This window comes from Amblyomma americanum, chromosome 2 (assembly GCF_052857255.1).
Source record: "Amblyomma americanum isolate KBUSLIRL-KWMA chromosome 2, ASM5285725v1, whole genome shotgun sequence".
Taxonomy (NCBI): Eukaryota; Metazoa; Arthropoda; class Arachnida; order Ixodida; family Ixodidae; genus Amblyomma; species Amblyomma americanum.
The window spans coordinates 102,221,177-102,247,556 of NC_135498.1; the positions used below are offsets into that span (position 1 = coordinate 102,221,177).

The window sequence follows — 26,380 nt, forward strand, 5'->3', positions numbered from 1 at the left end:
TTGAATTTGGAGGTGCCTTTATTTCAATGCGGGCTCCTTGTTAATCAAGGTCAAACTTCCAGGGTTATTAGGACTGTTTTCTACGACTGTTTTGTAGGAAGACTATCCAGTGCCCGTAGATGCAGTTGTGGTCGTAGGAGCCGTTGTGGTAACATTTGTAGAATTTGGCGGCGGCTCGTCATGCCAACAACCAATCCCAAGGCCAGTGCGTTCGCAGACGCCTGCAAAGCACAAGCCGACAGCGCATGTGTAGCTGACGTTGTACTGCATTTTCAGTGCTGCTGGCCCTGGGATGCCCTGGAAGCAAGAGAGATCATATTAACACGGACTTACATCTGCGTAAACTACTTTGTTTTTTTTTGGAAATTATCTTAAAGCTTTCTAAGATTAGTGGCAGCGATTTTTCGCATCGAGCGCGAAACGCCGCTGTGGCCATTGGCTAGTTATTACTACAAATTGCAAGCGTGATTTTAAATCAAGGTGTCACTGCAAGGCACACAGTGCTGGGCTCCGGAACAACTTTTCTTCGAGAAACATAATGGCTTCACCACTCTTTCAATCGGATTTCAACATCCGGCTACCCAGGGTGGTCGTGCAGGCCAGAGAGTAAGTGGTCTGAAGTATGTCCTATGCCAGGCGTTTCAGGGAAGATGATCACTAATATTTAAAAATAGGGTTTTTGAGGTATTGAGAACCTTTCTGCGGCATACTAATACCAATGTTGGAGGAAGGCAAAGAACAGGCGAGTCGTGTTAACAAGTAAGCTGATTGAGTAAACTATTACTGATAGGAACCTCTTTGCAATTACAGACTTGTAGCCTGTCGTTAGTAATGTCCATATAAGCTTTTGGAGTTTCGAGAAAGCAATAACCCCGCCGCTGTGGCTCGACAAAGTTTGGCTACATCGTGAAAAAATACACGCACTTACGAAAAGCATGCAGGCAAAGCAACTCCTTCAGTTCACGTAGCTAGTCGTAATAGTCAAATTTTGTATAGCCACAGTGCCGAGAGTAATCACATTGTAGAAATTGTAAAAACTGGTACGGTATTAATAACGGCTAGCTACAAATCTCTAATTGTAATGTGGTCCCTTAATATAATAGTTAGAAAGTTAACTGTTCGAATTTAGTTAATCACTTCACTAGTTAACATCACCGCCTGTGTTTTGACGTGTGCTAACACTCTTAATACTATGCCGCAAAAAGCTTCTCATTAACTGAAAAACCTCATTTTCAAATATTACTGATCACCTTCCCTGAAACACATGTTATATAGACCGACGAGACTGAAGCGGACTTGGCAATGGGCAAGAGGGACCTTTGGTATTTATGCACGGCCGGCTGCTGTACACATCGCATTGTTACGATCACTTCTTTATGTTCTGAGCACCCCCGAACGTCGTATATAGAGCTCTGAAGTAGAAGAATGCCGCCGATGGTCCAGCATTTGGCTACAAATGAAACCACTAGTGCTTTAGGAGATCTGGGCAGCTCGAGACAAAATCGCGCAAGTTCAAGCTAGGATCATAACCAGGATGCTGCCATACTGGGGCAGTAGCTCTAACGGCTGAGCGAGCGAGGATGACAGACCGATAGCACGGAGTAGAACCACTGACGTAAGCACATGTGGAAACTGTCATAGACGCGATACATCTCTAACACTAGCTGAGCGCAATTTCCTGTGAGGTAGCACAGGACCTCACAACGTGCGGGCTAGTGTGTGAACCTATGAAAACTGAAGAAGGCTGTAATATAGTGCTAAGTGCATACTGTAATCTGTCGCGCACAGCCCAACTTGCACACTACAATACGTGGCCAGGGCTCACATCGCGTCGCAATGAGGACCAGCAGTCGGGCTGCTTCGAGAGCCTAACCACTTCGCTCTCGATCGAAAAACTTGGGGTTGCTGGAGAATTTTTAATTGCTGCGTTCTCTTCCGCCACCTCTTGCTTTATGCATCCTTCTCGATGAGAAAGTTTTACTTACTAAACATTCCGTTCCGTTTGGTAAGTGTTTTGTCGAATTCTCGCAATGGAGAACGCAGCCGACGGGACGCTGTGAAAAAAAAAGAGAACACGTCAGAAAAGACAAACATGCTTGCGCGAATTATGGAGATGCATAGAAAGAAAAAGTGCAGGGTCGTAGGTTTAATATTCGCATTAGACGTATGCTGGCTTAGGTTTTCATTTTCACTTTTAATGCCAAATATGCTGCACACGACTGGTGTTTCCGAATGTATTCAGTCCAAAAGAAAGAAACTTTATCCTTTTCAAATTTATAGAGGCTTATGTATTTTTTCGTGCCAGAGCCGAGAGAATAAAAATTACAGACGCTTTATAAGTGAACCTGAGATCAGTCTGCGCATCGAAATTTCAGTGTACCAGCGCTTTTACATTTATGCTCCCTCGAAACGTGACAGAGGGGGGCCAGGGTTGAACCCATGGCCTCGAACTCAGTGCGGCGCATTTTGGGAGTGAGCGTTCCAGTCAAGACAATCTATCAATTCCCTTGAGCCTGCCTGTGCATGAGCTGCAAAACCTTTGCGAAGTCACAAAAAAACGTTTGAAAACCGCAGCATGCAGCTTTCGACGTACCCTTTAGACTAGTGGTGGATAGGAGACTAACAAAACTACTGAGCTTTGGCCCGCATCGTTTAGCAGCTGCTATTTTTTAGCACGTTACAAGTATTCGGTGTGAAGAATGTCGATGAAGATCGCCGGTTAATTTCTGAGAGCAATACTTAAAGCTCCCGTAGGGCGGCGGAATAGTGAAGTTTTATTATTCAGTTCCACCTGAAGTGACTGTCACAATGCCACAGACGCATTAACGATTTCACACTTTCCCCTATCCCTGCCCTACGTCAGACAGGACGTAGCATTCATGTCCTCAATCCTTTTCAGCAGGGGAACCTATATACATGCTTTCTAACCTAAGACTTTCTGCAAATTTTAGCAGGTTTTTTGAGTTCGAATAATGCTTTTTTTGTATAGCGTTGTCAGACGCGTAGTTCATCGGAATACAGCTAAGACATGCTAACTAGCAGTCTGGATAATTATTAAATGGCTGACTTTTTAACTATTACTGTTCAGCTCCTTATTTATTGAGAGGCTGGCCAAACACTCTAAGTAATTTCCGTATTAGCATTCACAATTTCTAAAACGCTGTTAACCTCACCGCCACAGCTCAACATACTTGGACCATTGCAGCACTCGAAAATAGCGCGCCATCGGAGACCGAGCGGCGACGGCCATCAAATCGCGTCACTACATGGCGCACGTGCTAGGTGACAATCTCTGCCTCACTCGCGCTGGAGCAGCGAAGTTGCGATGAGCATCGCAAAGTGGGCTGGGCAGGTTGTCACGTGGCATGAGCGCCACAGAGTGACGCAATTTGATGGACATCGCCGTCGCTCTCCGGAGGCGAGCGATTTTCGAATGGCGCGAGAAACGGTTCAAATTTCTTGAGCCAAGGCGGCAAGGGTAAACATGCGTTCTAAATTCTCAACATGCATACGGGTATTACTTAGGGAGGTCCACCCGCTTCTTTTAAACCAGGAGCCGAAGAGTAATAGTTAAAAGCTAACAATTCAAAAATTAATTACCTGGACTCCCAGGCAGAACGTCTTAGCTGTATTCTGATTCACTACGCCACTGACAATGCTATGTGGGATAAGGGCTCTTCTACCTCAAAAAAGCCAATTTTTTGTATTTTCCGAAACTTGAGCGAAACGAAGTGTAAACTGTGGAATACGGATTATCAGATTGTCTCTGTGGTCCTGGAGAGGCAAGGGCTCCTAGTCTGAACGTCTGCATCGCTTTTGTAGATTAAGATCACCATTAGACGAAGGTATTTGATGGAATTCCTCAAAGTGCTGTACATTTCACTAGAAGGAGCAATTACAGTTTAGAAACTATTTAAACACAGCCAAAGAGTACAGTGAAAAGCTATACAGCTGTCTCTTGTTCCCTTTCGTCGGAGACAAATTCTGTCAGGAAATAAGGTGGCAGTCTGGGCATGTTGGGGATTCATGACGGAATTGTCTTCCTTGTGTCCGCGTCTGTTTGCGCTGTACAGTCTCTGTAAACAGTATAGAGCCCAAGGGTTCGGCTTCTGAGCCCTGCAGCGCGACTCCTCTTGCTTACTCAGGGACCCTAAACTTATGAAGGCGGAAGAAACTTAAGTCCTCAACCCTCCCAAGCTTAGGACTGTCAAATGACTTACAAGCCCCGCTATACAGCTTAGAAACAAACTACTTTGGCTTTATATTTGACAAAGACTGTACATTTTTATCTACTTGGAGAAATATAAATTTTCTTTCACCTTCTAAGAAGCTAACCACCTTTGTCGGCTTTATTCCTTCCATTGATCCTTGCCTGCCCGCTTATTCTGTTGATGTACAGCTAATTGTTTTCCACAGTCACGGAGTTTTGCAACGTAAATTATTGTAAAAGGCATGTGTTTTGTTTAGCAGTATTTACAGGTATACTGAGAGAAGGCGACGACGCAAAGTCCGCGTCCAAGGCTCTGATGCGCTTTACACTACATGAGATTTCTGTTTATAGATTCAAAGCAACACGATCAGGCTCACTTTCGTATTTTCCTTGGTCGGAGGCCATATAAATTCAGAAATGTTGTGGATTAAGGACGTACGAGAGATGGAAACGCCAGCAATGCAAATTTTATGAAAACCTGAATACTATATTCTATTTGAACATCTTCTAACATTGTGAAGGACTTGTATTCTGAAAACAACATTTTTACACTAACAGTTGGTGCTGTTGACAAAGAAACTGTGGCGGTATATACTGTCACGTAGTACTTTCGGTTGGAAGCTCGAGGCCTCGACGGCAAAGGATCGCCAACACCGAGAGGCACCGAGAAGCGGCTACAGTAACTAGAGGTGGCAGGAGCGGTACTTCAGTTTCTCAACCAAGGCCACCAGCGTGGCGCACGGGCTTCGCGCCGATCAACCGCCGAGTGGCGATTTTTGCAGACGCGGCAGTATTATAAAATGTTCGCACTGTACAATTCAAACCACAAAAAAGGCAACGTACCGGCTCTCCCGTAGTATTTAGTGATTGTATGAAGCAAGTGCTGTTGTCGTCTGAAGAGAGAGATGTAAAAATGAAGCACATAAGCGCGCCAAGTGAAAAGTGCAGAAATCGGTATGCGCGTAATGTAAGCAATACGCTGCTGTCATAGATGTGAACAAACCTCTGTCTCATATCCTGAGGAACTGTTCCAGTAAGAATGGATTTAAAACCCAGTATCATAAGAGAGCTTTCGGAAAGTCTTATTATGTAGCCCTTTGTAGCAAAATGAACACCTTAGCCAGTCGCCTAACACTTTTAACAAACAGCGTCTCCCTAATTATTTTTCATTTGGAGGCATCTCGCATTGTTCCTTGAAAACGTGTGTGCCGAGTACCCTATCCGTCGCAGAAACGTAATTTTTGTAATGATTATGTGTCAGAAGTTTTAAATCGAAAACTAAAGGTGAGCTACTAAAATGTCGCGTTATGAGGGATGAAAAATCACTATTTGAATATTGAACCACGGGCCTACTTGCTCGCCCTAAGCGCAGTATTATGAGTCAATCCACGAGCGAGCATTGGTTAAGAGGTAATATTATTGTTTTGCTTCAATTAATGGGATTATGGCAGCTGAGCGCAAATACATACGCCTTGTAAGCACAGAAACAGGACAATTCGAGATAACTCTGTCAACAAGGCCAGGAAAAACAAACTCTGCACGCTTCCACGGATAAGAAAATTCGAAAACCTCTTCCTAGACTCCTGCTTTTGCTGCATTTGTAATGTAATTAATGGGTAATTTCAATCTTACCTCGGGGGGTCTGACTGATAGCTCAAACTTGATTGGCGGATGAAAGGCGGGTGAATAGAAGGTATAAAACAAAGTTACACAAGCAGAGAAATATTTGATTGCCACTCCATTGCTGCAATCTATGTTCAGACACTCACCATCATCACTAACCAAGTTCTTTTGCCAGACAGAAGCATGTCTGCTATTAATCTCCGATTCGTTTTTTTTTTTCACAAAATGCGCAGCCCTCAGAGGAGTAGCGAAAATTTGTCTGCTACTGGTTGAAAACAAATGCACGTGGGAGACGCAGGCGCGATCTTATTTCAGCTGCGCCTGCGAAGTGGTGCGTGCTTGACAGCTGCCTCCATCTGACGCACGGCCTGTCTCTATCATGATATGCGCATGCGCTGTAGGCTGGCGCTTTGTTTTCAACATGTGGAGCTGGAGGAGGGGAGGAGCACATGCCTAGAGCGGCCATATGAAAAAGGCTGACTGGCCTTGTCCGGCCCGAGCCGCAGCCACGGGACCCTAGAAAACTTTTCTGATCTCCATTTCCCACCTAGTGCGCTGCATGCCTTGCCTTCGTCAACGATACATGTAAACTTGCAATTAAGAGAGTAATCACTCTTTGACGTCCACCAAAGTGCAGCCATACGACTACAAAGGAGAGCTGTAGAGCTTTCTCAGAAAGTGCTTACTTAAAAATTTGTCTCGGTGCCGGGTTCGGAATCGGGACCACCCATTCACTAAAGCAGTCGCTCTACCAGCTGAGTAACCCGGACGGCGAGCTTATGGCAGGGCGACAGCGAATTTTCAATAACTGGAAACGGGACCAGTGTCTGTCAGATGTTTAGCGGAATCCCCCAAGATGGAGTAGAAACTTGCAAATGGCACATCAGCCGAATGAATTCCACTATAGTACAAATGACTGTTCCAGTTATCTCCAGCTACCCTCTCATGGGTCAGCTGTGGCTGCCTTATTACTGTGAACTTCTTGACCTCTTGACTCACTTGCATTATCTTGCACTCCCGCATAGCTTTTGTTTGCTTAGTATCTATTTTAAGAATAAGCGCTAAGAGTTGTCTGTTTTGCGCATCAGATCTCTTGCCCACGTGCGCTTTATTTTCCCAGTTCGAGCTAAAGCGTCATCCGTTCTTGCTATCCTTGTATTCAAGCGTGCTCTGTTAACGTGAGTCTCTAAAATTGTCTGCAATCGTTGATTTCGCTGCATTGCTTACTGTGATCACACCTGAAGTTTTACAGTTTGCTGCCAAGTTACTGTGATAACCGAAAGTACAGGACGAATTTGTCGTTTATATTGCTCCCCTTTCACTTTAATGTTACAAAGACCTCCTTTTTGCAGGCAGGGTGAAATGGGGGCGTATAGAACAATCATCTAAGGATCTTTTTCGTGATAAAAGATGCTCTGACTTTATAAGTTTGATGGGCAGGTGACGTCGGCAGTTAAGTGGGGAAGGCTGTTCCTGTCACTATCTGGTTGAAGGAAAAATGACTTGGAAAAAATAGTTGTAAGGGCATTTTGATGTTAAACCTTTAGCAGATGGCCGATATAGTGAGACATGAGTGACGGAGTGCGCAGATGTATTTTTCCTGTCTGAAAAGAAAAATAACAAAATTTTGTATTTGGCACATATTACAATTAAAAGCGGCGATAGCGGGAAAAACCGCCTAATTAGGATTGTATTTTGAAGGACAAAAGGCTGTTGTATGAGTAGGAGCAATATGTGAATCCGACGCTTGGTTTTGTACTTCTGCTAGTGATCTGATGAGGTATTCTTACTGTGGATTTCAAATGGCGGATGCACATTCTAATTTAGACCTGATCAAGCATGTTTACAGGAATAACCTAACATTCTTAGAGGCATCTTGACGATGATGTGCCCGGAAGCCTGGTATTTTATTCGTGGTTAAGAGTAAGATTATTACACTCTTGGCTGCAGTGGATTTTGGCCGATAGTGATGACAAGTCGATTATTGACTTGTACAAGTGAGAACCTTCAAGATATAATATACAAGATGTAACATTCCTTTTGACGTTAAATCTTAGCAACGACAGTTCATATCACGAGCAGGTTTAATAGCCACCCACGAATAACACTAGCCCCACAAGGTTTCATCTTAATTACCCAAAACGTTATCTGCCAATAAATATCGCTGCGTTTCTCGAGTCCTGATCTTCGTCCATCAAGGGACACACCACGTGGCCACTTCTGTTTAGAAACGCCTCAGGAACGCAATACGGGCTCATTGTTATTATTCTATATGCCTGACTCGGGCTCCTAACCTCGTGAAATATGTCATTCCACATTTACTGCCATTCACATCTCTAAGCATTGCCGAAATTGCAGGTTCTTTTTATTAAACTCTAGCGCGTAATGCTGATAGGTCAGTTTTCTGATAGGGACCTTCTCTGAATATAAAAATATCTTGCATGTCCCCCCGAAAGCAGCGGCCGAGGGTCCAGCGGATTGAGCGCAAGTGGTCAATTCAGAATACAAATAATTAAGGCCCGGTACCTCAGACGACCGCATTTGAATAGGGTAAGTTTGTCTCCGCAAAATAGTGCAACTGCTGCCAGCAAATCAGGTGTTAGCGAAAAGCGTACTGCAGGTCACCATGGTTTTGTAAAACATGAGTCAGAACCTTTAGTCTGCTTTGAAGAAGTTTTCGCACGCACGCACGTGAGAGAGAATGTGTGGAACATGCCCTTTGAGAGCGACCACTCTTTTTTTACTATTCCCGACCAATTCCGGGCTTTTTAAGCATATAACTAACTATGTAAGGTTCCAATTGGCTTCTGAGAGGGTGGTCGTGCCTTTTTGAGGTAGACAAAAGTGGAAATAACATTTCCCCGATGCGCGAGCACTTACCCAAACAGTCGTCGTCATACGAAAGTACCTCTATTTCCAAAGAGTTGGACCCTGAGACCAGAAAATAAGCGCATGAAAATGTTTTATTTTTTGCAGATCTATAACAACTATATTTATTATATGTTCATAAAAACAGAGGACAAAAAGAAATTAGGAATCGAAAGAAAAATAAGGTAAAAGAATGCCCAATCCTATGCAATTGTGCTGTATCAGTCGTGATAGGAAAATTTTCTGGTAAGAAGGCATTGCTTCATGGAATCACGGAAAAGTGACTGCCATAGCTCCGTTTTCGTGATAAGAATTCTAATGATTCCGTACATCTTTATTCGTTTTTAATGCGTTTATGATTGTTTCAAGACACAGGAGCTGGTAAATTATTGGGTGTTTCTCTTTTAACGTTTAGAAACTTTTATTTTAAAAACTCTGAGATATACGTCGGTGCGCTGAGTGCAGGTGGATTTTGCAGCAAGGCGAATATTGTTTAGGTTATAGAATTCAATATTTAGAAGTTTGATTAACGAAGAGTAACTAAAAACTTTTTCTACGTGATTTTAGGTGCCAAGATTATTTTTTTAAGCTAGAGGTAGCCAACATAGAAGGTGAGCACAGCGCTTAAATTTTCTTTACCGGCAATGTGCGGCAACGTCCCGATTGAAAGCTCGCGATAAACATGAAAACTCGTTGAGCTGGCTTCCCCGCATTTCACAGTTTCAGTGTGGCTTTGCTCGCACTTTTAATGCAGCAAACACAGGCGCCGTTCCCATATTTTATGACGTAGAAGCAGTCACCGTGATTTCGGCGATGGTACTACGCGCAGTGACATCTTTTTATTAATATGCAACGGGCGAACGCCAACTCAAGCTTTGTACACGAGCAGAGTGAAAATGGAGTGAGCAGCCCTATAGCGCACTCCCTTTTAGTGATATGGTATGCTGCCCAAGCCCAGGTTTCTAACATTAAAAATATAGAAGGCTTACAGTTGGAAACGGAAAGAAGATTCCCTCTTCAAAATTTGCGAAACTCCAGCATTTACGAATATTTTACCAAGGTTTCAGTCTCCTGTATTTACTGACCTCAGAAACTCTGGTGCAATATTAAAAGCCTCTTCCCATTGGTAACTGCATGCAGTTGCTATTCTCTACTGTGGGAATATACCACCGTTCCCAAGAGTAAGCATTCTGTATATTCAGTGATCGAAATCTACTTCGGAACTAGCCACCATACCCTGCCTCTAAAAGAAGCACGCTAAAGGACCGCTTACTCCCTTTTTATCCCCATATAGTCTTACCCATGTTTAGATAGGTTGCAGCGAGCTTTAAAATATGTAATATTCACTTTCGATATGTTATTGCAATTAAGAATACTTAAAAACTGCTGTCACCTTCGATGTTGATGTCCTTCAGTTCCGTTTATAATCTTGCCCCATAAAATCAAATATAAGAAGTTGGCTAGGTAATCTTGACCACATAATCGCATAGCTAATGAGCTCTGTCATGTAAATAATGTCCTGCTTGCTCAACTGTCCACCCACAGTGAAAACATCGACGGATCTTGTGCAGTTTTCCAAATAAAAATTTTTAACTTAAAAAAAAAATGCGCTGCATGTGTAGAAAGGGACGCGAAAGAAGTGCAGATTGAAACCATGCCTATTGTTTTCCTCTGGCCTTGCTCGTCACAAAAACTGAGTAACTTTTTCTCTTCTTTTCTCGTTCATTGGCCGTCTTCCCCCGCATTTTCCACTGGCTCGAGCCTTTTCTTCACCGTGCCGGCGCCACTCTCACTCTTGCCGTAGGGGGGGGGGGGGGGGGGGGGGAAGGGGTGCTTGACCAGTTGAATGCTTTTAGAGGTGACGGCCAGGCTATCAACCTTCACGTCTGTAATGAGCCTTGGCTTCCAGCACCAGGAGATTCATGGCGCCATACAGTCTGTTGTTCAAGCACGTCCGGGGTCCCACACAGAGAAGATGTCGCCGGAGGTAGCGACCCCCCGGTGACGCGCCGCGCACTGTCACACTCTCTCCAAAGGTTCGTCTTCTGATGATGTATCTCTTTACATCTTTCTAAGCTCTGGCCGCTGTAGCTGTGTGCCCGTGCCGTTTTCCTTAGCACAACGATGTTACCGCGGCGTTCACAGAAAAGTTGCGATTAAAACGCATCAGTTCGTTTATAAATGCTTTCGTGGCTCGGTACGCTGTTTCATGCCGGTGGAGAGCCCGACCGATTGGTGTATTGTTGAATAAAAAATAAAAACGCAAGACAAATAATGCTTGACACGTAAATTTCTAGCTCTAACATTTGCGGATCTGCAGTGGTTTAAATTTGGCTAGTTCCGGTTAAGATGAAGGAAACAAATACCTCTGCCTTGCTTCATGCTGTCGCCAACAATACTGTTTCATTTACATGGGCGGAATGTGCAGCAACCTTTTTTTGCTGCTGTTTATACAACTGATGCTTCTGTAGAAACAAAACTGGCAAATTAAGCACGAAATATTGTTAAAAAGCACAAGTTTTCAAGGTGGACACCACTGCCACGTATCTGAAAGCGCGATTGAGGTGTCCACTGCCCCACGGAGCCAGTTATGCACGTCTTCAACGTTTTCATTCTCAATGCCAAATCACCCAATCTACTCTGGCGGTCTAAGCTCCAGTAACGCGTTTCTGCAGCTGTTGTCAACACCAACGTGCATTACTCTAGTGCCGTGTTTCTGCCACAACACTGCCCACGCCAACGCTTGAAGTGCGCATCTCTTTGTCTTCATTTTGTTCACAGCGCAGCAAGAACGGGACACGAGATGAAAGAATGACACTAACAAGCGCTCGTGTCCCGTTCTTGTTGCGCTGTGAGGAAACTGATGAGAACTAAACAACTCGCCCAAATTTCCGCCCTGCTCTCTGTTACTACCGCCACATAACTGACAGCGCGAATATTAGTTTGATAGTAGTATTAGTAGTATTAGTCGATGAAGAACACGATGATCAATGCACAGCGCGAGAGTGTGTTGCAGTTTAACACGAGGCGTGATCGGCTGCGGCGATAGCACACAGCACACAGCACAGCACATCATTTGGCGATGCAGGATGGCTGTACGACACTGCGATGAGGATGCACGGTGTGTCCAAGATTACTTCAAAGAAAACTTAAGCTGCGTGAAGTGTACAAGGAGCCATAGTTTGGAGATGAAGTTATCGAATTGATGGAAGACTTGTGTTCCATGAAACAGTTTTGATTTTCTCACGTGAGTGAAACCCATGTCCGCTCTTGATGTTTGTGAATGTAGCGCAGAACATGTTTGTGATCTGTTGTAAACTGTCAAAACAGGCAATAAATACAAAAATGCGCTGATAGCATAGTGCTCTCGTGCCGGCAAAGCTGATCTGTTCGCGCCGCCGGAGGTTTGAATTCCAGTCGCGGCCGTATTTTTTATTTATTTATTTCTATTTATTTACTACTGAGGAGTCACTTGGCTCCAAGCAGGGGTGAGCACAGACAAAAGTAAAAAATAAACAAGATATAGACAAGCGTTGTGCAAAAGCAAACAGATGATGCGAAAAAAAACAAAAACAAGGGTTTCACATACAAAAGGCTCTCAAATTATCAACAAACGTTTCTACATTCCTGCTATTCACTACACAATTCTGCAATTCATTCCACTCTGTAATCGATTTGACAAAAATGGGTGTTTAACTGTATTAGAATATCCACGAAGTTCTTTTAGCATATTTCCATGGTAATAACGCGTACTTGCTCGCGAAACAGGAGTGATATAATCATGAGTGTTTATTTTAATCATATATATTATATATCATATATATTAGGTACAGAAATTTCAACCTAGCTTCAGTGCGCCTTGTCTGGAGAGATTCTAGGCCAATAGAATTGATCATTGCTGTTACACTATCTGTTCGTTTGTATCGGTCGCAAATAAAACGGGCTGCGATTATCTGCACTCGTTCTGTTTTGGAAATATTCTTGGCTGTAAATGCGTTCCATAAAAAACAGGCATATTCCAGACGAGGCCGCACCAAAGCCTTATACGCTGCCTGTTTCACGTATTTTGGGGCCTTCGGCAGTTTACGCCTCAAACACCATAGAGTCTTCAGAGCTTTCCCGCAAGTAATATCGATGTGGGCATCCCAGTTTAGTCTATTAGTTGTCTATCAGGTCATCCTTAAGGTTAAGCTTCACAAAAACCGATGAGTCGTTTTGAACTCTAGAAGTAGCGCTTTCGCACCAGAAAGAAGAATTGGGAATGTAAGAGTTAAAAATTCAGGAAACTTCAGGTATGTTAATAGGTGGTCCCGTGGTGCGCATTGCCCTCCCTTCGGCGATGGTACCTGCTGCTCACTGCTGAAACATTTGATCGAGGGGACTATAAGCGCAATCGGCTTCAGTCGTACGCCTTGCCCGCGATGTTGCCGTGTAGAAGTAACTTCTAATAACGATAAGGCTTGCAGTAAAACTCAACACAGGTGCTTGATTGATAAATCGGCAACTTATAAACATGCCTTGTCATACGTGTTACTTTTAAAGCAACTCTTATATTTAGTTACCCCCTTTGGAGTTCGGGGAGAATTCGCCATAGACCTCTTGAAGCGTTTGAAGTCTAGCCCTTTGGTGGGAAACGATTGGGCTCTGTTCAAACTTTCATTCAATTTGAAATATTAAGGGCACAGTCATGAAGCGATCTAATACAATTTTTGCGAGTGACTTCCTGGCATAGCAATTCCACCAAGCCACTAGATGTCATAAATATGAGGTGAAGTTTCGTTTTCTTACCTTCACTTCCAGAAAAGCCGACCACCACTTGGTATGCTGAAAAAAAAAAACCCGTGCGACGGTATATCTTAAAAATAAGTATAATTGTAAGCATGGCATCCACCGAGTACTCACCACAGCTACAAACAACATTCTGGAATTATGCCTCAAGTGAAAATTCGAACAATGTGTAGTATAACCACCGACGCTTAAAAAACAAAACAGTGAAGAACAAGGACAAAAGCTGCTGGCTGAGCTGAAATACAGGTATAGACACGAAATGAGTCGGAGCGTTGCGGGAAATATGCTCGGTGGAAATTACCTAAACCTTCTTATGACACTAACTATATGGAGAAAAAATTACCGTCAATTTGCATAGTTAGGACAAATTAGGTTGCTGTAACCATGTTCCTGTATTTTGTATTTATTTATTTGTTTATTTTCTAGGCCTCAAAAACCCTATGGTGGCGGGGTATTATATAAGGGGTGGGCGAGGCATGAAATAACAGAAAAATAATTCGATGGCAGTTCTGAAGTGGCTGGTGCTAGTGTGAAGGATAACGTCTGCGGGAAGATCGTTGCAGTCAATGGCAGTCTTTACAAAAAGGGAGTCGAAATGCGTTGTTGTTCGGGCATATGACGGGGCCATGATGTGGGTGATGCGGCTGGAAGTCCGATGAATTGGCATGATGACTGCAGGGCTAGGTGATAAGGGATGATGGAATTTGTGAAACAAGCAATGTCTAGATATTTTTCGGCGCACTTGTAGGCTTGGAGGACCGGCTTTCATATTTAGGTTAGTGACGCTTGCATCGCGCGAGTAGGCAGAAAATATATATCTGGCAGCACGGTTTTGAATCTGTTCAATGGTAGCTCTTAAGTTGTTGCAACGCGGGTCCCATAATGCGCACTGCTGCTTGGGCACCACAAGGGTTACGTATGCTAGTTGTTTTACGTGAGAAGGCGCATGAGTTAGGTTACGTACAAGGAAGCCAAGAGTGCGATTAGAATCGTTAGTAATATTTGTAACATGAGGAAACCATTTGAGATCACTGGAAAAGCGATATTGGTATCTTTACAAGCTGCCCAGAACCCCGTCAGGCAGTCTTATCTGCCTTTAGCTCTTGGCTGCAATAATTTTTTATAATCCGCAAAATAAAATTCTTATTACAAATGCGAATCAGGTGCGCTAGCGCTATGTGGCCATTGTTTTTCATTGTTTATTGTTGGTTATGCTTTGTCATTCATGATAATTCTATGAGATAAATGTGGTATATCAAGTGTGTACAGTGCGTTGTGCGTGTTTGCACGGCACAGACGAAGCGCAAGAGTTACATAAGACAGTGTTTATTACAGTCGTTCTATGCATGCATATAAGCCCCGGCTCCCCTTCTGCAGAAAATCCAGCGTCGTCGGCATTGTCTTCGTCGCTTACTACCTACGTCAAGTCGCTGCCCATCGTGGCGGCTGGAGAACAGGTGTTAACTGCGTGGTTAACATAACTCGCGCGCCTATGTATTGCACAGCACCATGATCGACTCGCGCAGGTACAACCTTCGGCAGAGGCAGGTCTTCTACAATCTCGGCGATTAGGTTTGGGGTGGACCCTTTTTCAACGGAGTGGCATGTCTGAAAGCTCTCTTGTCGCTATTTCGGTCCTTACAAAGTCTTGCGGCGCCAGCAACGTAAACTAGGAGGTACTTCCGGACGCCCATGAGCAGACACGGCACTGAGTACCCCTTGAAGAAAACATCCATGTTTTTCGCGGTGACCCCCGCTTCTTCGAACATTTCCTGGTGTGCTCGGATGTGCTTGTGCGCGCTCGCATCTTTTCAAAACTAAGGAATACCAGGTGGCGCTCCGACTCAAGGACATTGACGTTCGTGGTGGTCGTCTATGTGTGTCCCCTTTCTTGTTCATGCTGTTATGTGCGCAAAACTTCCATCATTTATGAACAACCAACTCGCCCAAAACACGACGATGCTGAATAGATCTGCAAGACGTTCAAGTACGCCGGCTCACCTCAGACCCAGAGGTTCAACTCCCAGTCACGGAGCGGGCCGAAGAGGTAGCCGAACGACATCGTCAGTCGGCCACCTGGCGTCGGACCTAGAAGAGGAGCCCACCGCGGGGAGGGAAACACTACCTCAACCCGTGCCTAAAACGTCTTCTTCAATAACGTTTATGGAATAAATAAGTAAATGAGAAGGAGGCTCTCGCATGTTAAAATATATCTCGACCTTGCTCACAGGCCGAACAACCATCGCAGGCATCGGATCTACCAGATCGTCTCCTTTCGCAACAAATGACAAAGGCACTCCACAAAGTGCTGACCTATCAGCCTTGCTAGCCATGGCCCCTCTCGCCCAAAAGCTTTCTGCACTCTCCAACACTGCATATACCGTCTGTGCGTATGACATAACCATCTGCTCAAATAACGTCGTCCTGTTCCTTTGTGTCTATGTTGCACTTGTTTCTTTTGAGGCTCCACTTCTCCATGAGGCCTCACCTACTGGCCCGCACGAATGTACTAACCATTTAAAGCCGTACAGCACGACGTTGGAGGTGTGGGAGGCGACGCTAGCCAGCGGCTCCTGGAAGACCAGGAGGCGCTAGTGCCGATCGCCAAAGCGTCGGCGGAAGCTTCTGGAGTCCTGGACTGAAGACCCCACCCGCAATCCGCTCCGGTCTCCTTTTAAGCAATAGTGTTTATTCTCTGTCCTTGGTTTTCATTTCCGATTGGTCCTACCGCTAACTGAAAATTTTCGGATATCATATGTAAAAGGCTGTTCCTGTGTCATTGATGATACAGGTCGGAGCGGCATGTCGAAGCACGATGTGGTTCATGAAGAAATCTGCAACCTGGAACACTGTGCCAGGAGGTAAGGATTTGGCCTCGGCATATTGATGGAGATAGTTAGTGATAATAATACAATTTCAAACAGCGCTAGACAACAGGACCAGAAAGAGGAGGAGACAAACACGGCGCTGAACTTGCAACTGATTTATTTGAAGCAGGAAGTCAATTTATACATACAAGCACGGGCGCACACGCGCCAGGTCATACAGAGAAGATCAGATACACACTCACCAAAATGCCACCATACACACGTGATGTAACTGCCGTGCAATCTACCCTTTATGCAATAATGACATTTCCTTCGCTGACAAGACTAAAGACATTTTGCTAACGCAGCCATTAGCTTTTCTGGTGATATGGAATGCTTCGGCGACTTCTCTGGTGGTCTTGTCACAATGAAAAAATAACAATTCTGTATCGTCAATGAAAGGTACGCATTTACAAAAACTGCAATGCTTTGCCAGGTTAGTGTCTTCTCCAATGAATTGGCATGCTCCATTAGTCTAATGTTAATGCAACGGCCTGTCTGGCCTATGTAAGTTAGACCACAAGATAAAGGAATTTGGTAGACCACGTCCTTCTTGCAACTGATGAACTTATTGCTATGATTTACCTTGCAGGCAGTACTTTGTTTAAAGCCATCCTGCTTCCTCTGAACTGCTGCCCCTATCTTACCCAGCTTATTAGATGCAGAAAAAAAAACGACCCTAACGCCATACTTGGCCCCTACCCTCTTAAAACGATGTGACAAGGCGTGCACATATGGCATGACAACTTTTTTCCGGCCAACATTTTTTTGGGGTTGTCCCGAACATTTCAGCGCTTTAATAATCTTATTAGCACCAGCCACAAGTATAGAATCTGGAAAACCAGCCTCTCTGCATCTCTGGGCTTGGACTGCCATGCTACTGGACATTTGATGAAGACACGATTTTTTGACAGCCATACCAATACTACCTGTCACAATTCCGAGTTTGACAAGCTAAGAGTGGCAAGACGCATAGCTCACTAGACGTTTTTCACTCCTGGGAGCGTAGCGCCAGCAAACATGGTCAGACAAGAAGGTCAAATTCAAATCTAGGAACTGTAGGACGTTACTCTGAGGGATCTCATGTGTAAAGCTCAGTCCGGACCCGTGCTTAGAAAAAACATCTAGTATGTCAGGCACACATTCTGCACCCTTAGACCGAACTAAAACTAGGAAATCGTCCACATACCGAAAAATTCGAATATAACTTCTATTTAAGTCCCTCTGTACTTTCTTATCAACATTAATAAGAAAAATAGTGCTAAGTATTGGGGCAATCTTGGAACCAATACACACTCCCGATTTTTGCTTGAAAAATTTATCTTCCGACTTTATATAGGTATTCTCTAAATAAAAGGATAAAAGTTCCAGGAAAGACCCCCTAGAAATGCAACAATAATTTTGGAATGCACACTCATCGTTTTGGTCTGAGATGCAATTCTGAACGCATTGAAGAATTTGCTTATGGGGAAGAGAATAAAATAAATCGACTACGACTATACTAAAACCAAAGCAAGAAGCCGGGTTCTCCTTCAAGAGAAACTTTACAACTGCCTCCGAGTTTGGCACAACAAATGGGTCAGCCACGGAGAGTGCTGTCAAATACTTATGAGGTAGGATGATACCACTATTTGCCAAGTTAGGCGCTCAGAGACTATTGCTCGAAAAGGCACGCTGGGCTTATGTGTTTTTGCCGAGAAGAAAATTTCAAGTTAAGAGCGCTCTGCATCCTTAACTTTATTTGCCAAACTTACAAGCCCCATGCCTTTCAATAATGAAACAGCTTCTTTCTTATTCTTTACCGGATCCTTATTAGTCACTTTAAAATGTTTGGCTATTGCCTCACGTGCCTTGTTGGAAAACTGGTTCTCGGAAAGTACAACAAAGTAGCCTTCTTTGACTGAAGAAAAAGGAACGCCGACCAAAAGGTTGTTGTTTAAAACGAGGACGTTTCGGCTTCCGTATGGAAGCCGAAACGTCTTCGTTTTAAACAACAACCTTTTGGTCGGCGTTCCTTTTTCTTCAGTCATGAATCTTCTACCCGACCAGACGAGGTTTCGTCAGACTTTAGATTTCAGTAGCCTTCTTTGTCGGATTGCACGACATCACACAGGTAATTCACAAGCAATCGAAACCTATTGCTACGCACTTTAGGACTGTTGCTACTGGCCACAACGTCAGCACACTCCGATACACACCATTGTCTGTCCTCAGGCTGAGCCTTATATGACACATTATGGGCGAAGGCAGACTTTTCAACGGTTCTCAAACCAGGGTCGAGGCTGAACTTAGGTCCAAGGCGCAAGGTCTTTTCGTGCTTAGAATCCAAAACGGCGTCCCCGAGGACCAACAGCTTTCCTTCTGCAGGCGTTCTTCTTGTGCCTCTCGCAAGGGTTGGTCGGAACGTGTTCCAAAGGAATTCCGTGAGATGATCAATGGTCACACACCACTCGCGGAACACACGCTGGCCTCGGCATCTGGTCCGAAGTAAGTCCTTGAACAGCCTCGCCTGGCGCCACCACTCACTGTTGAGAATTTTGCACATTCTTCTGTTGTGCCCTGTAGACGGACGTAGCCAGCCACAAAGCTCTTGTAAATCCGGAGGGCAGGTATCATAACGGCAATGCCACGACGCGGTGCGGGCTCGGCGGATACACACGGCGATGATGAGCGAGAGTGCAGCCGGACTTGACAGATCAATATTCTGACACATAAAAGAAGCCCATGTACAAGAAATGAACTGTAGAAGCGTAGCAAACTGGGCGAGTTGGTGTTCCTTGGTAACAATACAATTTCAAACAGCGCTAGACAACAGGACTAGAAAGAGGAGGAGACAAACACGGCGCTGAGCTTGCAACTGATTTATTTGAAGCAGGAAGTCAATTTATACATACAAGCACGGGCGCACACTCAGACACTCAGACTCTCAGACCAAAACGATGAGTGTGCATTCCAAAATGATTGTTGCATTTCTAGGGGGTCTTTCCTGGAACTTTTATCCTTTTATTTAGAGAATGCCTATATAAAGTGGGAAGCTAAATTTTTCAAGCAAAAATCGGCAGTGTGTATTGGTTCCAAGATTGCCCCAATACTTAGCACTATTTTTCTTAGTTATGTTGATAAGAAAGTACAGAGGGACTTAAATGAAAGTTATATTCGAATTTTTCGGTATGTGGATGATTTCCTAGTTTTAGTTCGGTCTAAGTGTGCAGAATGTGTGCCTGACATACTAGATGTTTTTTCTAAGCACGGGTCATGACTGAGCTTTACACATGAGATCCCTCAGAGTAACGTCCTACAGTTCCTAGATTTGAATTTGACCTTCTTGTCTGACCATGTTTGCTGGCGCTACGCTCCCAGGAGTGAAAAAACGTCTAGTGAGCTATGCGTCTTGCCACTCTAAGCTTGTCAAACTCGGAATTGTGACGGGTAGTATTGGTATGGCTGTCAAAAAATCGTGTTTTCATCAAATGTCCAGTAGCCTGGCAGTCCAAGCCCAGAGATGCAGAGAGGCTGGTTTTCCAGATTCTATACTTGTGGCTGGTGCTAATAAGATTATTAAAGCGCTGAAATGTTCGGGACAAAAGAAAATGTTGGCCGGAAAAAAGTTGTCATGCCATATGTGCACGCCTTGTCACATCGTTTTAAGAGGGTAGGGGCCAAGTATGGCATGAGGGTCGTTTTTTTTTTCTGCACCTAATAAGCTGGGTAAGATAGGGGCAGCAGTTCAGAGGAAGCAGGATGGCTTTAAACAAAGTACTGTCTGCAAGGTAAATCATAGCAATAAGTTCATCAGTTGCAAGAAGGACGTGGTCTACCAAATTCCTTTATCTTGTGGTCTAACTTACATAGGCCAGACAGGCCGTTGCATTAACATTAGACTAATGGAGCATGCCACTTCATTGGAGAAGACACTAACCTGGCAAAGCATTGCAGTTTTTGTAAATGCGTACCTTTCTTTGACGATACAGAATTGTTATTTTTTCATTGTGACAAGACCACCAGAGAAGTCGTCGAAGCATTCCATATCACCAGAAAATCTAATGGCTGCGTTAGCAAAACGTCTTTAGTCTTGTCAGCGAAGGAAATGTCATTGCTGCATAAAGGGTAGATTGCACGGCAGTTACATCACATGTGTATGGTGGCATTTTGGTGAGTGTGTATCTGATCTTCTCTGTATGACCTGGCGCGTGTGCGCCCGTGCTTGTATGTATAAATTGACTTCCTGCTTCAAATAAATCAGTTGCAAGTTCAGCGCCGTGTTTGTCTCCTCCTCTTTCTGGTCCTGTTGTCTAGCGCTGTTTGAAATTGTATTGTTACCATGGAACACCAACTCGCCCAGTCTGCTACGCTTCTAGATAGTTAGTGGCAGCGATGAAGCAGCAGTTGTCACCCGAGGACAAAAGGAAAGGGCCGAGAAGGTCCATGCCGACCTGATCGAACGGGGCACGTCGTGGTGCAATAGGTTGTAGGAGGCCCTGAGGCTGGGGCCTTACGGCGCTGACATTGTCTATAGCTCCGGTGCCTATAGCTCCGGACATAGCGTTTGACAACAGTGGCAAGGTTGGGCCAGTAGAACAGGTGGCGTATTCTCGCAAGCATGTGGGAGAATCTCAAATTGTCAGAAGTTGGTTAGTCGTAGCACGCAGAAAATATTTCCTCTCGAAGGGTTGTGCGGACGACGAGAAGGCAAGCTCATGAATTGGAAGTAAGGTTCTTGTACAGTACGCCTCGTTTCATGAAAAAGACGAAAGGTGTGAAAAACACTTCGGTAATGTGCCTGGTTGGCCTAAATAATCAACGAGGGGTCCAAACTATGAATCGGCGCTATGCCGGGTTGAAAAATTAGAAAAATTGACAGCCCCGAAGAAACAACAGCCGTCGTGCAGCGAGAGCGACTTCGGCACGAGCCTGAGGGAGCGTGTCGGCGTCTTCATGGTTATGTACGGACTTAAAGACGATGATGAGGTCAAAATCTTTCAGGCGAAGGCTCCATCGCTCCACGCGTTCAGATGGGTCAGGCAGGTTGTCCAACCAACACAAGGAGCGGTGGTCAGTGATTACTTTGAAAGGAAGGCCGTGAAAGTAGGGCGAAAGTTTGCAGCAGCCAAAATAATGACGAGTCATTCCTTTTATGTCTTGAAGCAGTATATTAGGCGCGCGACATGTACAGCTGGCATAAGCGATTACTACTTCAACGCCATCTTCTCGTTGCACGAGAACCACGCCGAGGCCTATGATGCTGGCGTCGGTGTGTAGTTCAGTGTCATCCTGCTCATCTAGAATGAAGAAGGACGGGTGGCGTTTGAAGACGGAGGCGTAGCTCGGCGAAAGCCGCTTCTTGCTCCTGGATCTAAACAGAAGGCGTGGCGTCGCGGGTGAGGCGAGTCAGCGGCTCCGCGAAATAAGCGAAATTTTCGATAAAACGCCAATCCAGCTACACAGTCCGAAGAAGCGTCGAACAGCTTTCTTGTCCCACGGGGTTTAAAATTCCGCAACCACTGCAAGCTTATCGACGTCTATCTTCCAGCCGGCGGCGCTGACGACATGGCCGAGAAATTGTAGTTCTTCGCAGCCAAAGTGGAATTTTTGTGGCTTCAGTGTCAGGTTAGATGAACGAAGGGCATCGAGGACCGTCTGCAGGCGCTCAAAAGGTTGACTAAACGATTCTGCGAAAACCGATTCTTCCTCATGCGGTGTCCGCGTCGATGGGGGGGGGGGGGGGGGGCGCCAGCGCAGCCATGTCCAGCGAGCCAACTCCTGAATGTCGCTGGCGTCACTTTTCCCGCGGGGGGCTGGAAGACCGGCCCGGCGCTTCCCGGGAAAAACTCGCAGTTGATGGAAATGACCGGGCCATTGGCGACGCGAATCGAGCCAGCAGCCGACGAGACTGAAGCCAGCATTGTTCTTCAAGGAAATCCTCGATGACCCCGGGTCGTTCGCCATAGTGGCGTCGAGGAGAATCGACGGGAAAGCCTTCGAGACCAAAACGGTGGAAGGGGCAACACCGGTAGAGGTGACCCTGTTCTCCTCAGTGAAAGCATAATGGGCGTCGAACGGGGATGCGCCACACGTCAGCTTTCCGCGCACACGGTTGGTTATCTTCCACGTATTGCAGCATGGGGCAGGCGACTGCGGCATCTCGACATTAGCCTGAACGAAGGACGCCGAAGCGGGAGCAGGCCACCGCAGTGCCTCGGCGTACGTGAGGCGACGACAGCCATTCGGGACAAGAGAAGGGGCTGGGCGAGGTTCATCGAGGGGCAAGGGCGGCCTGCTGTACCTCCTCTCAGATAACGCTCGCTATGGAGCTGGGGGCCGTTCGAGATACGCCGTGTAGCTGCCGGAATTCATCGCGCACAATCGAACGGATGAGCTCCCGTTATACAACGGGGTCGGTTCCGTGCGATGGGGCCTCAACGGAAACGGTGGTGGAGATCACGGTACGACCGTACGCTGAAGCTCTTTGCTGAAGCGCCTTCTCATTGGTGGAGGACTCCGTGAGGATCTCAGAGCCAGTTTGCAGACGGCTTCGGACATAGCCCGCAAAACCTTGCTCTTTGACGCCGCGCATGACGTGGCGCACCTATTTGCCCTTGGACACTTTAGGGCCCACGCGCTTGAAAAGGCTCGTCATGTCTCCGACGTACGCTGCGACATTCTCGCTGGGGAGGCGAGCACGGGATTGCAGAGCACGTTCTGCGCGTTCGGGACGATCTGTGCTACAGACGATTTTCAGGAGACGGCACCGGAACCCACTCCCGTAGCTTCCTGTTTCCACCTTTGTTCGGTTGAGCTCTTCGAGCTGGTGCGTCGTTTCCTGTATGCGTGCATTCTGGATACCGATAAAGCTGTCATTTTTTTTATTGTGGCATTGAAGCTCTCATGAATCCCTCGAGTGGAATCGCAAAAGCGAAGCTTCCGCAGCTGCGCCGCTTGCGCTGAAATTCTTTTACCAAATGTAGGTCCCTTTAACCAGCGCCAACATACTTCTACGGGGTACTGAGCTTCGCTTGAAGTTTGGCGCTGATGATAGCAATAGACACTAGGATGTATGTTGGAAAGTTGAAATTTTGCCGCGGTCGTTTTAATGCAGACATTTAAGCATCAGTTCAAGCGTCGCACATTATCATCACTATTTTAGTTTTAAATGAACGAAAATTCATCTGGTATGGTATTGCGAGAAGTTATTTTGAGACCTTATGGGAACAATGAATAACTGCGCAAAAAGGACGGGACAAGAGAGAAGAACCACATGAGACAAGCGCAGACTAACAACTGATTTATTTCACCAACGTCTCTTTCCTTCAACAGCAAAGCGCATGCGCACCAACCACAAAGACAAAAGCCATAATCATCTCGTCAATCCAAGAAACTCCAACTCCATGCGGTACAAGTGTATGGAAACCTCGCTAACACATTTGTCAGGCCCTGAGCTCGCGATTTCCAAGGCTTTGATAACTTCAGGCAATTTTTTATCGGCCTTTTTTCGCGGTTATTTATTGTTTCCATAATACCGTACCAACTAGCTCCTCACCGCACTGTTCTAGTGTGTTTTGCGGTGAGTATACATGTGTCGGCCTGGAGCGGACGAACTCTTAGGCAATGCAAACTATAGTGTTCACCGACGTTATCGGCTGTGTGCATTGCAGTGTAACCATAAAAGTCCCTGAACCAGAAGCGTAATGACATTCCTTGAATTTCAATGCGCGATGCGCATCCCGCGGTTTCAAATGTCACCGTTACAGAGCCCGGCGGCGTTTAAAATTGGTTGTTGGGGGAAGAAAGTGGCGCAGTGTCTGTCTCACATCTCGGCGGACACCTTAACTGTTGCCAGAGTTGATTTTCGCTGCCTTAGCTTCTAGCGCTACATTGAAACCGTGGAGCAAGGTGTTGCAGCTTTCTACGGCGTTAATAAAATCAGAAGATTTCAAACTTTTCCATCGCACAGTCGTACTTTGTGACCTATCCCTCGTTCACGATAAAACAGCTAAATTATCCCATTTTTTTTTGGACAGATTTTAGTTGCCGCAGAACTCAATTGCAGGAATGCTAAAAAATGATACATTCGCATTCCAATTTTTATGACGTGTCTGTTTTACATCACATAGATGCATAAATGCGCACAACAAAGTAAACAAAAGGGATGCGATCGCAAGAAATTAGAGGAAAACAATGCGTTGCGCCCTGCAACAGCTCCACTGTCGAAAGATCTGTCCTTCTAAACGTATTTTAGCGCTGGAAAAACCAAAATGAACACGTATAAACATAAGCAGTAATCGGCGCATGGTTCTTTGAGTGCACTGCGTTCGACACAGGACGAGCGACCAAGATTTATAAATTGCGCTCACTTAGTGCCGGCGGCCGCGATTTGCCGATAAATTAATGAAAGCGTTTCTTCGCTACTTGACTACATTCTTGAGCAATACAGGCGGAGGCCGACTAAAATTTTGCGTCCTTTATTTCGTTGTTGAAGTACGTGTCGATATCTTCAAGTCCCACCGACTATGCGTTGTCGGTTAAATGCACGAAGTCGGCTCCTAGTTTTGATGACAGAAAACAAAGACTCTAATCCACATCTTAAATTAAGCGCAAATTACCTCTAAACCTTTGTGAAAAATAAGCGTAGAAAGCGACAGTTGTGCACAGTCGGCGTGCTGACATGATACCTCGCATGACATTTTATGCTATTAAAAGTTAGCCGAAAATAAAAAAATGCCAGGAGCTGTAGGTACGTGGTTCCTGTACGCATCGTAGTATGCTCGCAGAGTGCATAGCGTACGGGAGCAGAGCATCGGCATTACAAGTTTCAAACGAGGCGCAGCTTTTTTTGACCTAACGCTGCACAGTGGTTTCGTTTCCTCGACCGAATAAAACGTGGCAGGTCTACTTCTCGGAGCACCAAGAGATGGCTCTGCGCATATCGCATATCGTCTACAGGGTTGGAAGAAGATGAATTTTCTCCTGCATATTAAGATAGAATGGCTCCAGAGTCTGTGATATCTCATTTTTCACTAGACAGAAAACAAAGAAGGCAACAGGATGCACTTCTCTGGTTGTATGGGTCATAATCTTTTCTGAAAAATTAATATTACGTTTTTATTTCACTTTTAGAAGCATTTCTCATAGATCAAGTTTTTTTTCTGCATGTAGGACGCTCAAGAGACCGGATACTGCATTCCCTGATATTCTGCATAAAATTAATGGCGGCAGCCAAAAATAGTTGCTGGTAAGTATGTCTGGATTTCATCTTAGTACGGCCCAGCAACAACGGCAGTAAGCTTTTGTCAGACGGTGTGAAGTTCCTGCCCGAACTCTGCCCGTGCTTCACAAGGCGTCATTATGGTCAAAAGAATTCGGCAGATGGCGCAACGCAACCGTCACGGTAGCTTTTCCGAGGGCTACCGGTCCACAGTTTTTTGTTCAGACTTTGATAACACTGGAACTACTCAAGAAATTGCCTTTCTTTTTCTTGAAAAAAGAATGCAGATAACTTACCGCACAGGAAAATTACAACGGCGAATGAAGTTTCATATGTCATTGCATTCACCGGAGTCAGGTTTTCTTTCACACCTGAAATTAAGATCGAAAAGAGCGTACTCTTTAAGTAACACTTTCATCAGAAAATGATCATAAAAGCTTAGACAGAACTTACATCGGCCGTAAATACTCTTGGTACTAAGACGTTCAGTTATACATTTGCGAACACCACATATGCAGCGAAGAAAAACTTAATACTTTATGTAAAAGTTACAAGCGATGAGAGTAAAAGGAATTGGCACGAAATACCTTTAGTCGTTTCGTCGCAAAACAGTGAAGGTGCGAGCTTTAAACCAATGCGAAAAGAAAATATCGAAGCTCTTCTGCACAACGAGACGAGGAAAGGTCACATCAGACAAAGTTATCGCAAAATAAAATAACCGGAATCTCGCTGAGCCGGGCGTTGATAAAGAGACCTCAGCTTCTTGAAATGTCAGTGTAGACATCTGGTCTTTGCTATGTTTCATTCTGCGCACTGTTTATA

At 45.1% G+C, this 26,380-nt stretch overlaps 1 protein-coding gene across 2 annotated transcripts; it reads right to left on the reverse strand.

Moving 5' to 3' along the window:
* Positions 1–26,380, reverse strand: LOC144118883 (evasin-1-like). 2 transcript variants are annotated; one of them, XM_077651666.1, is made up of 7 exons: positions 26,012–26,380; positions 25,855–25,929; positions 13,490–13,525; positions 8,714–8,764; positions 5,054–5,103; positions 1,986–2,054; positions 1–297 (listed from the first exon to the last, which is right to left on the reverse strand). In XM_077651666.1, the coding sequence occupies exons 2-7, from the start codon at positions 25,895–25,897 to the stop codon at positions 103–105; spliced, it is 444 nt and encodes a 147-aa protein (XP_077507792.1). In that variant the 5' UTR covers positions 25,898–25,929; positions 26,012–26,380; the 3' UTR covers positions 1–102. The 2 variants fall into 2 exon arrangements, with proteins under 2 accessions (XP_077507792.1, XP_077507793.1); XM_077651667.1 differs by having other exon boundaries at positions 26,146–26,379.

Bases quoted from the DNA above. Each gene is read 5' to 3' on its own strand.
- LOC144118883 (XM_077651666.1), bottom strand. From the start codon at position 25,897: ATGACATATGAAACTTCATTCGCCGTTGTAATTTTCCTGTGCG. The intron at 5,104-8,713 runs GTAAGTGCTCGC...CTCTCTCTTCAG, and splicing joins GTATGACGACGACTGTTTGG to ACGACAACAGCACTTGCTTC. The intron at 2,055-5,053 runs GTACGTTGCCTT...TTTTTTTCACAG, and splicing joins TAAATACTACGGGAGAGCCG to CGTCCCGTCGGCTGCGTTCT.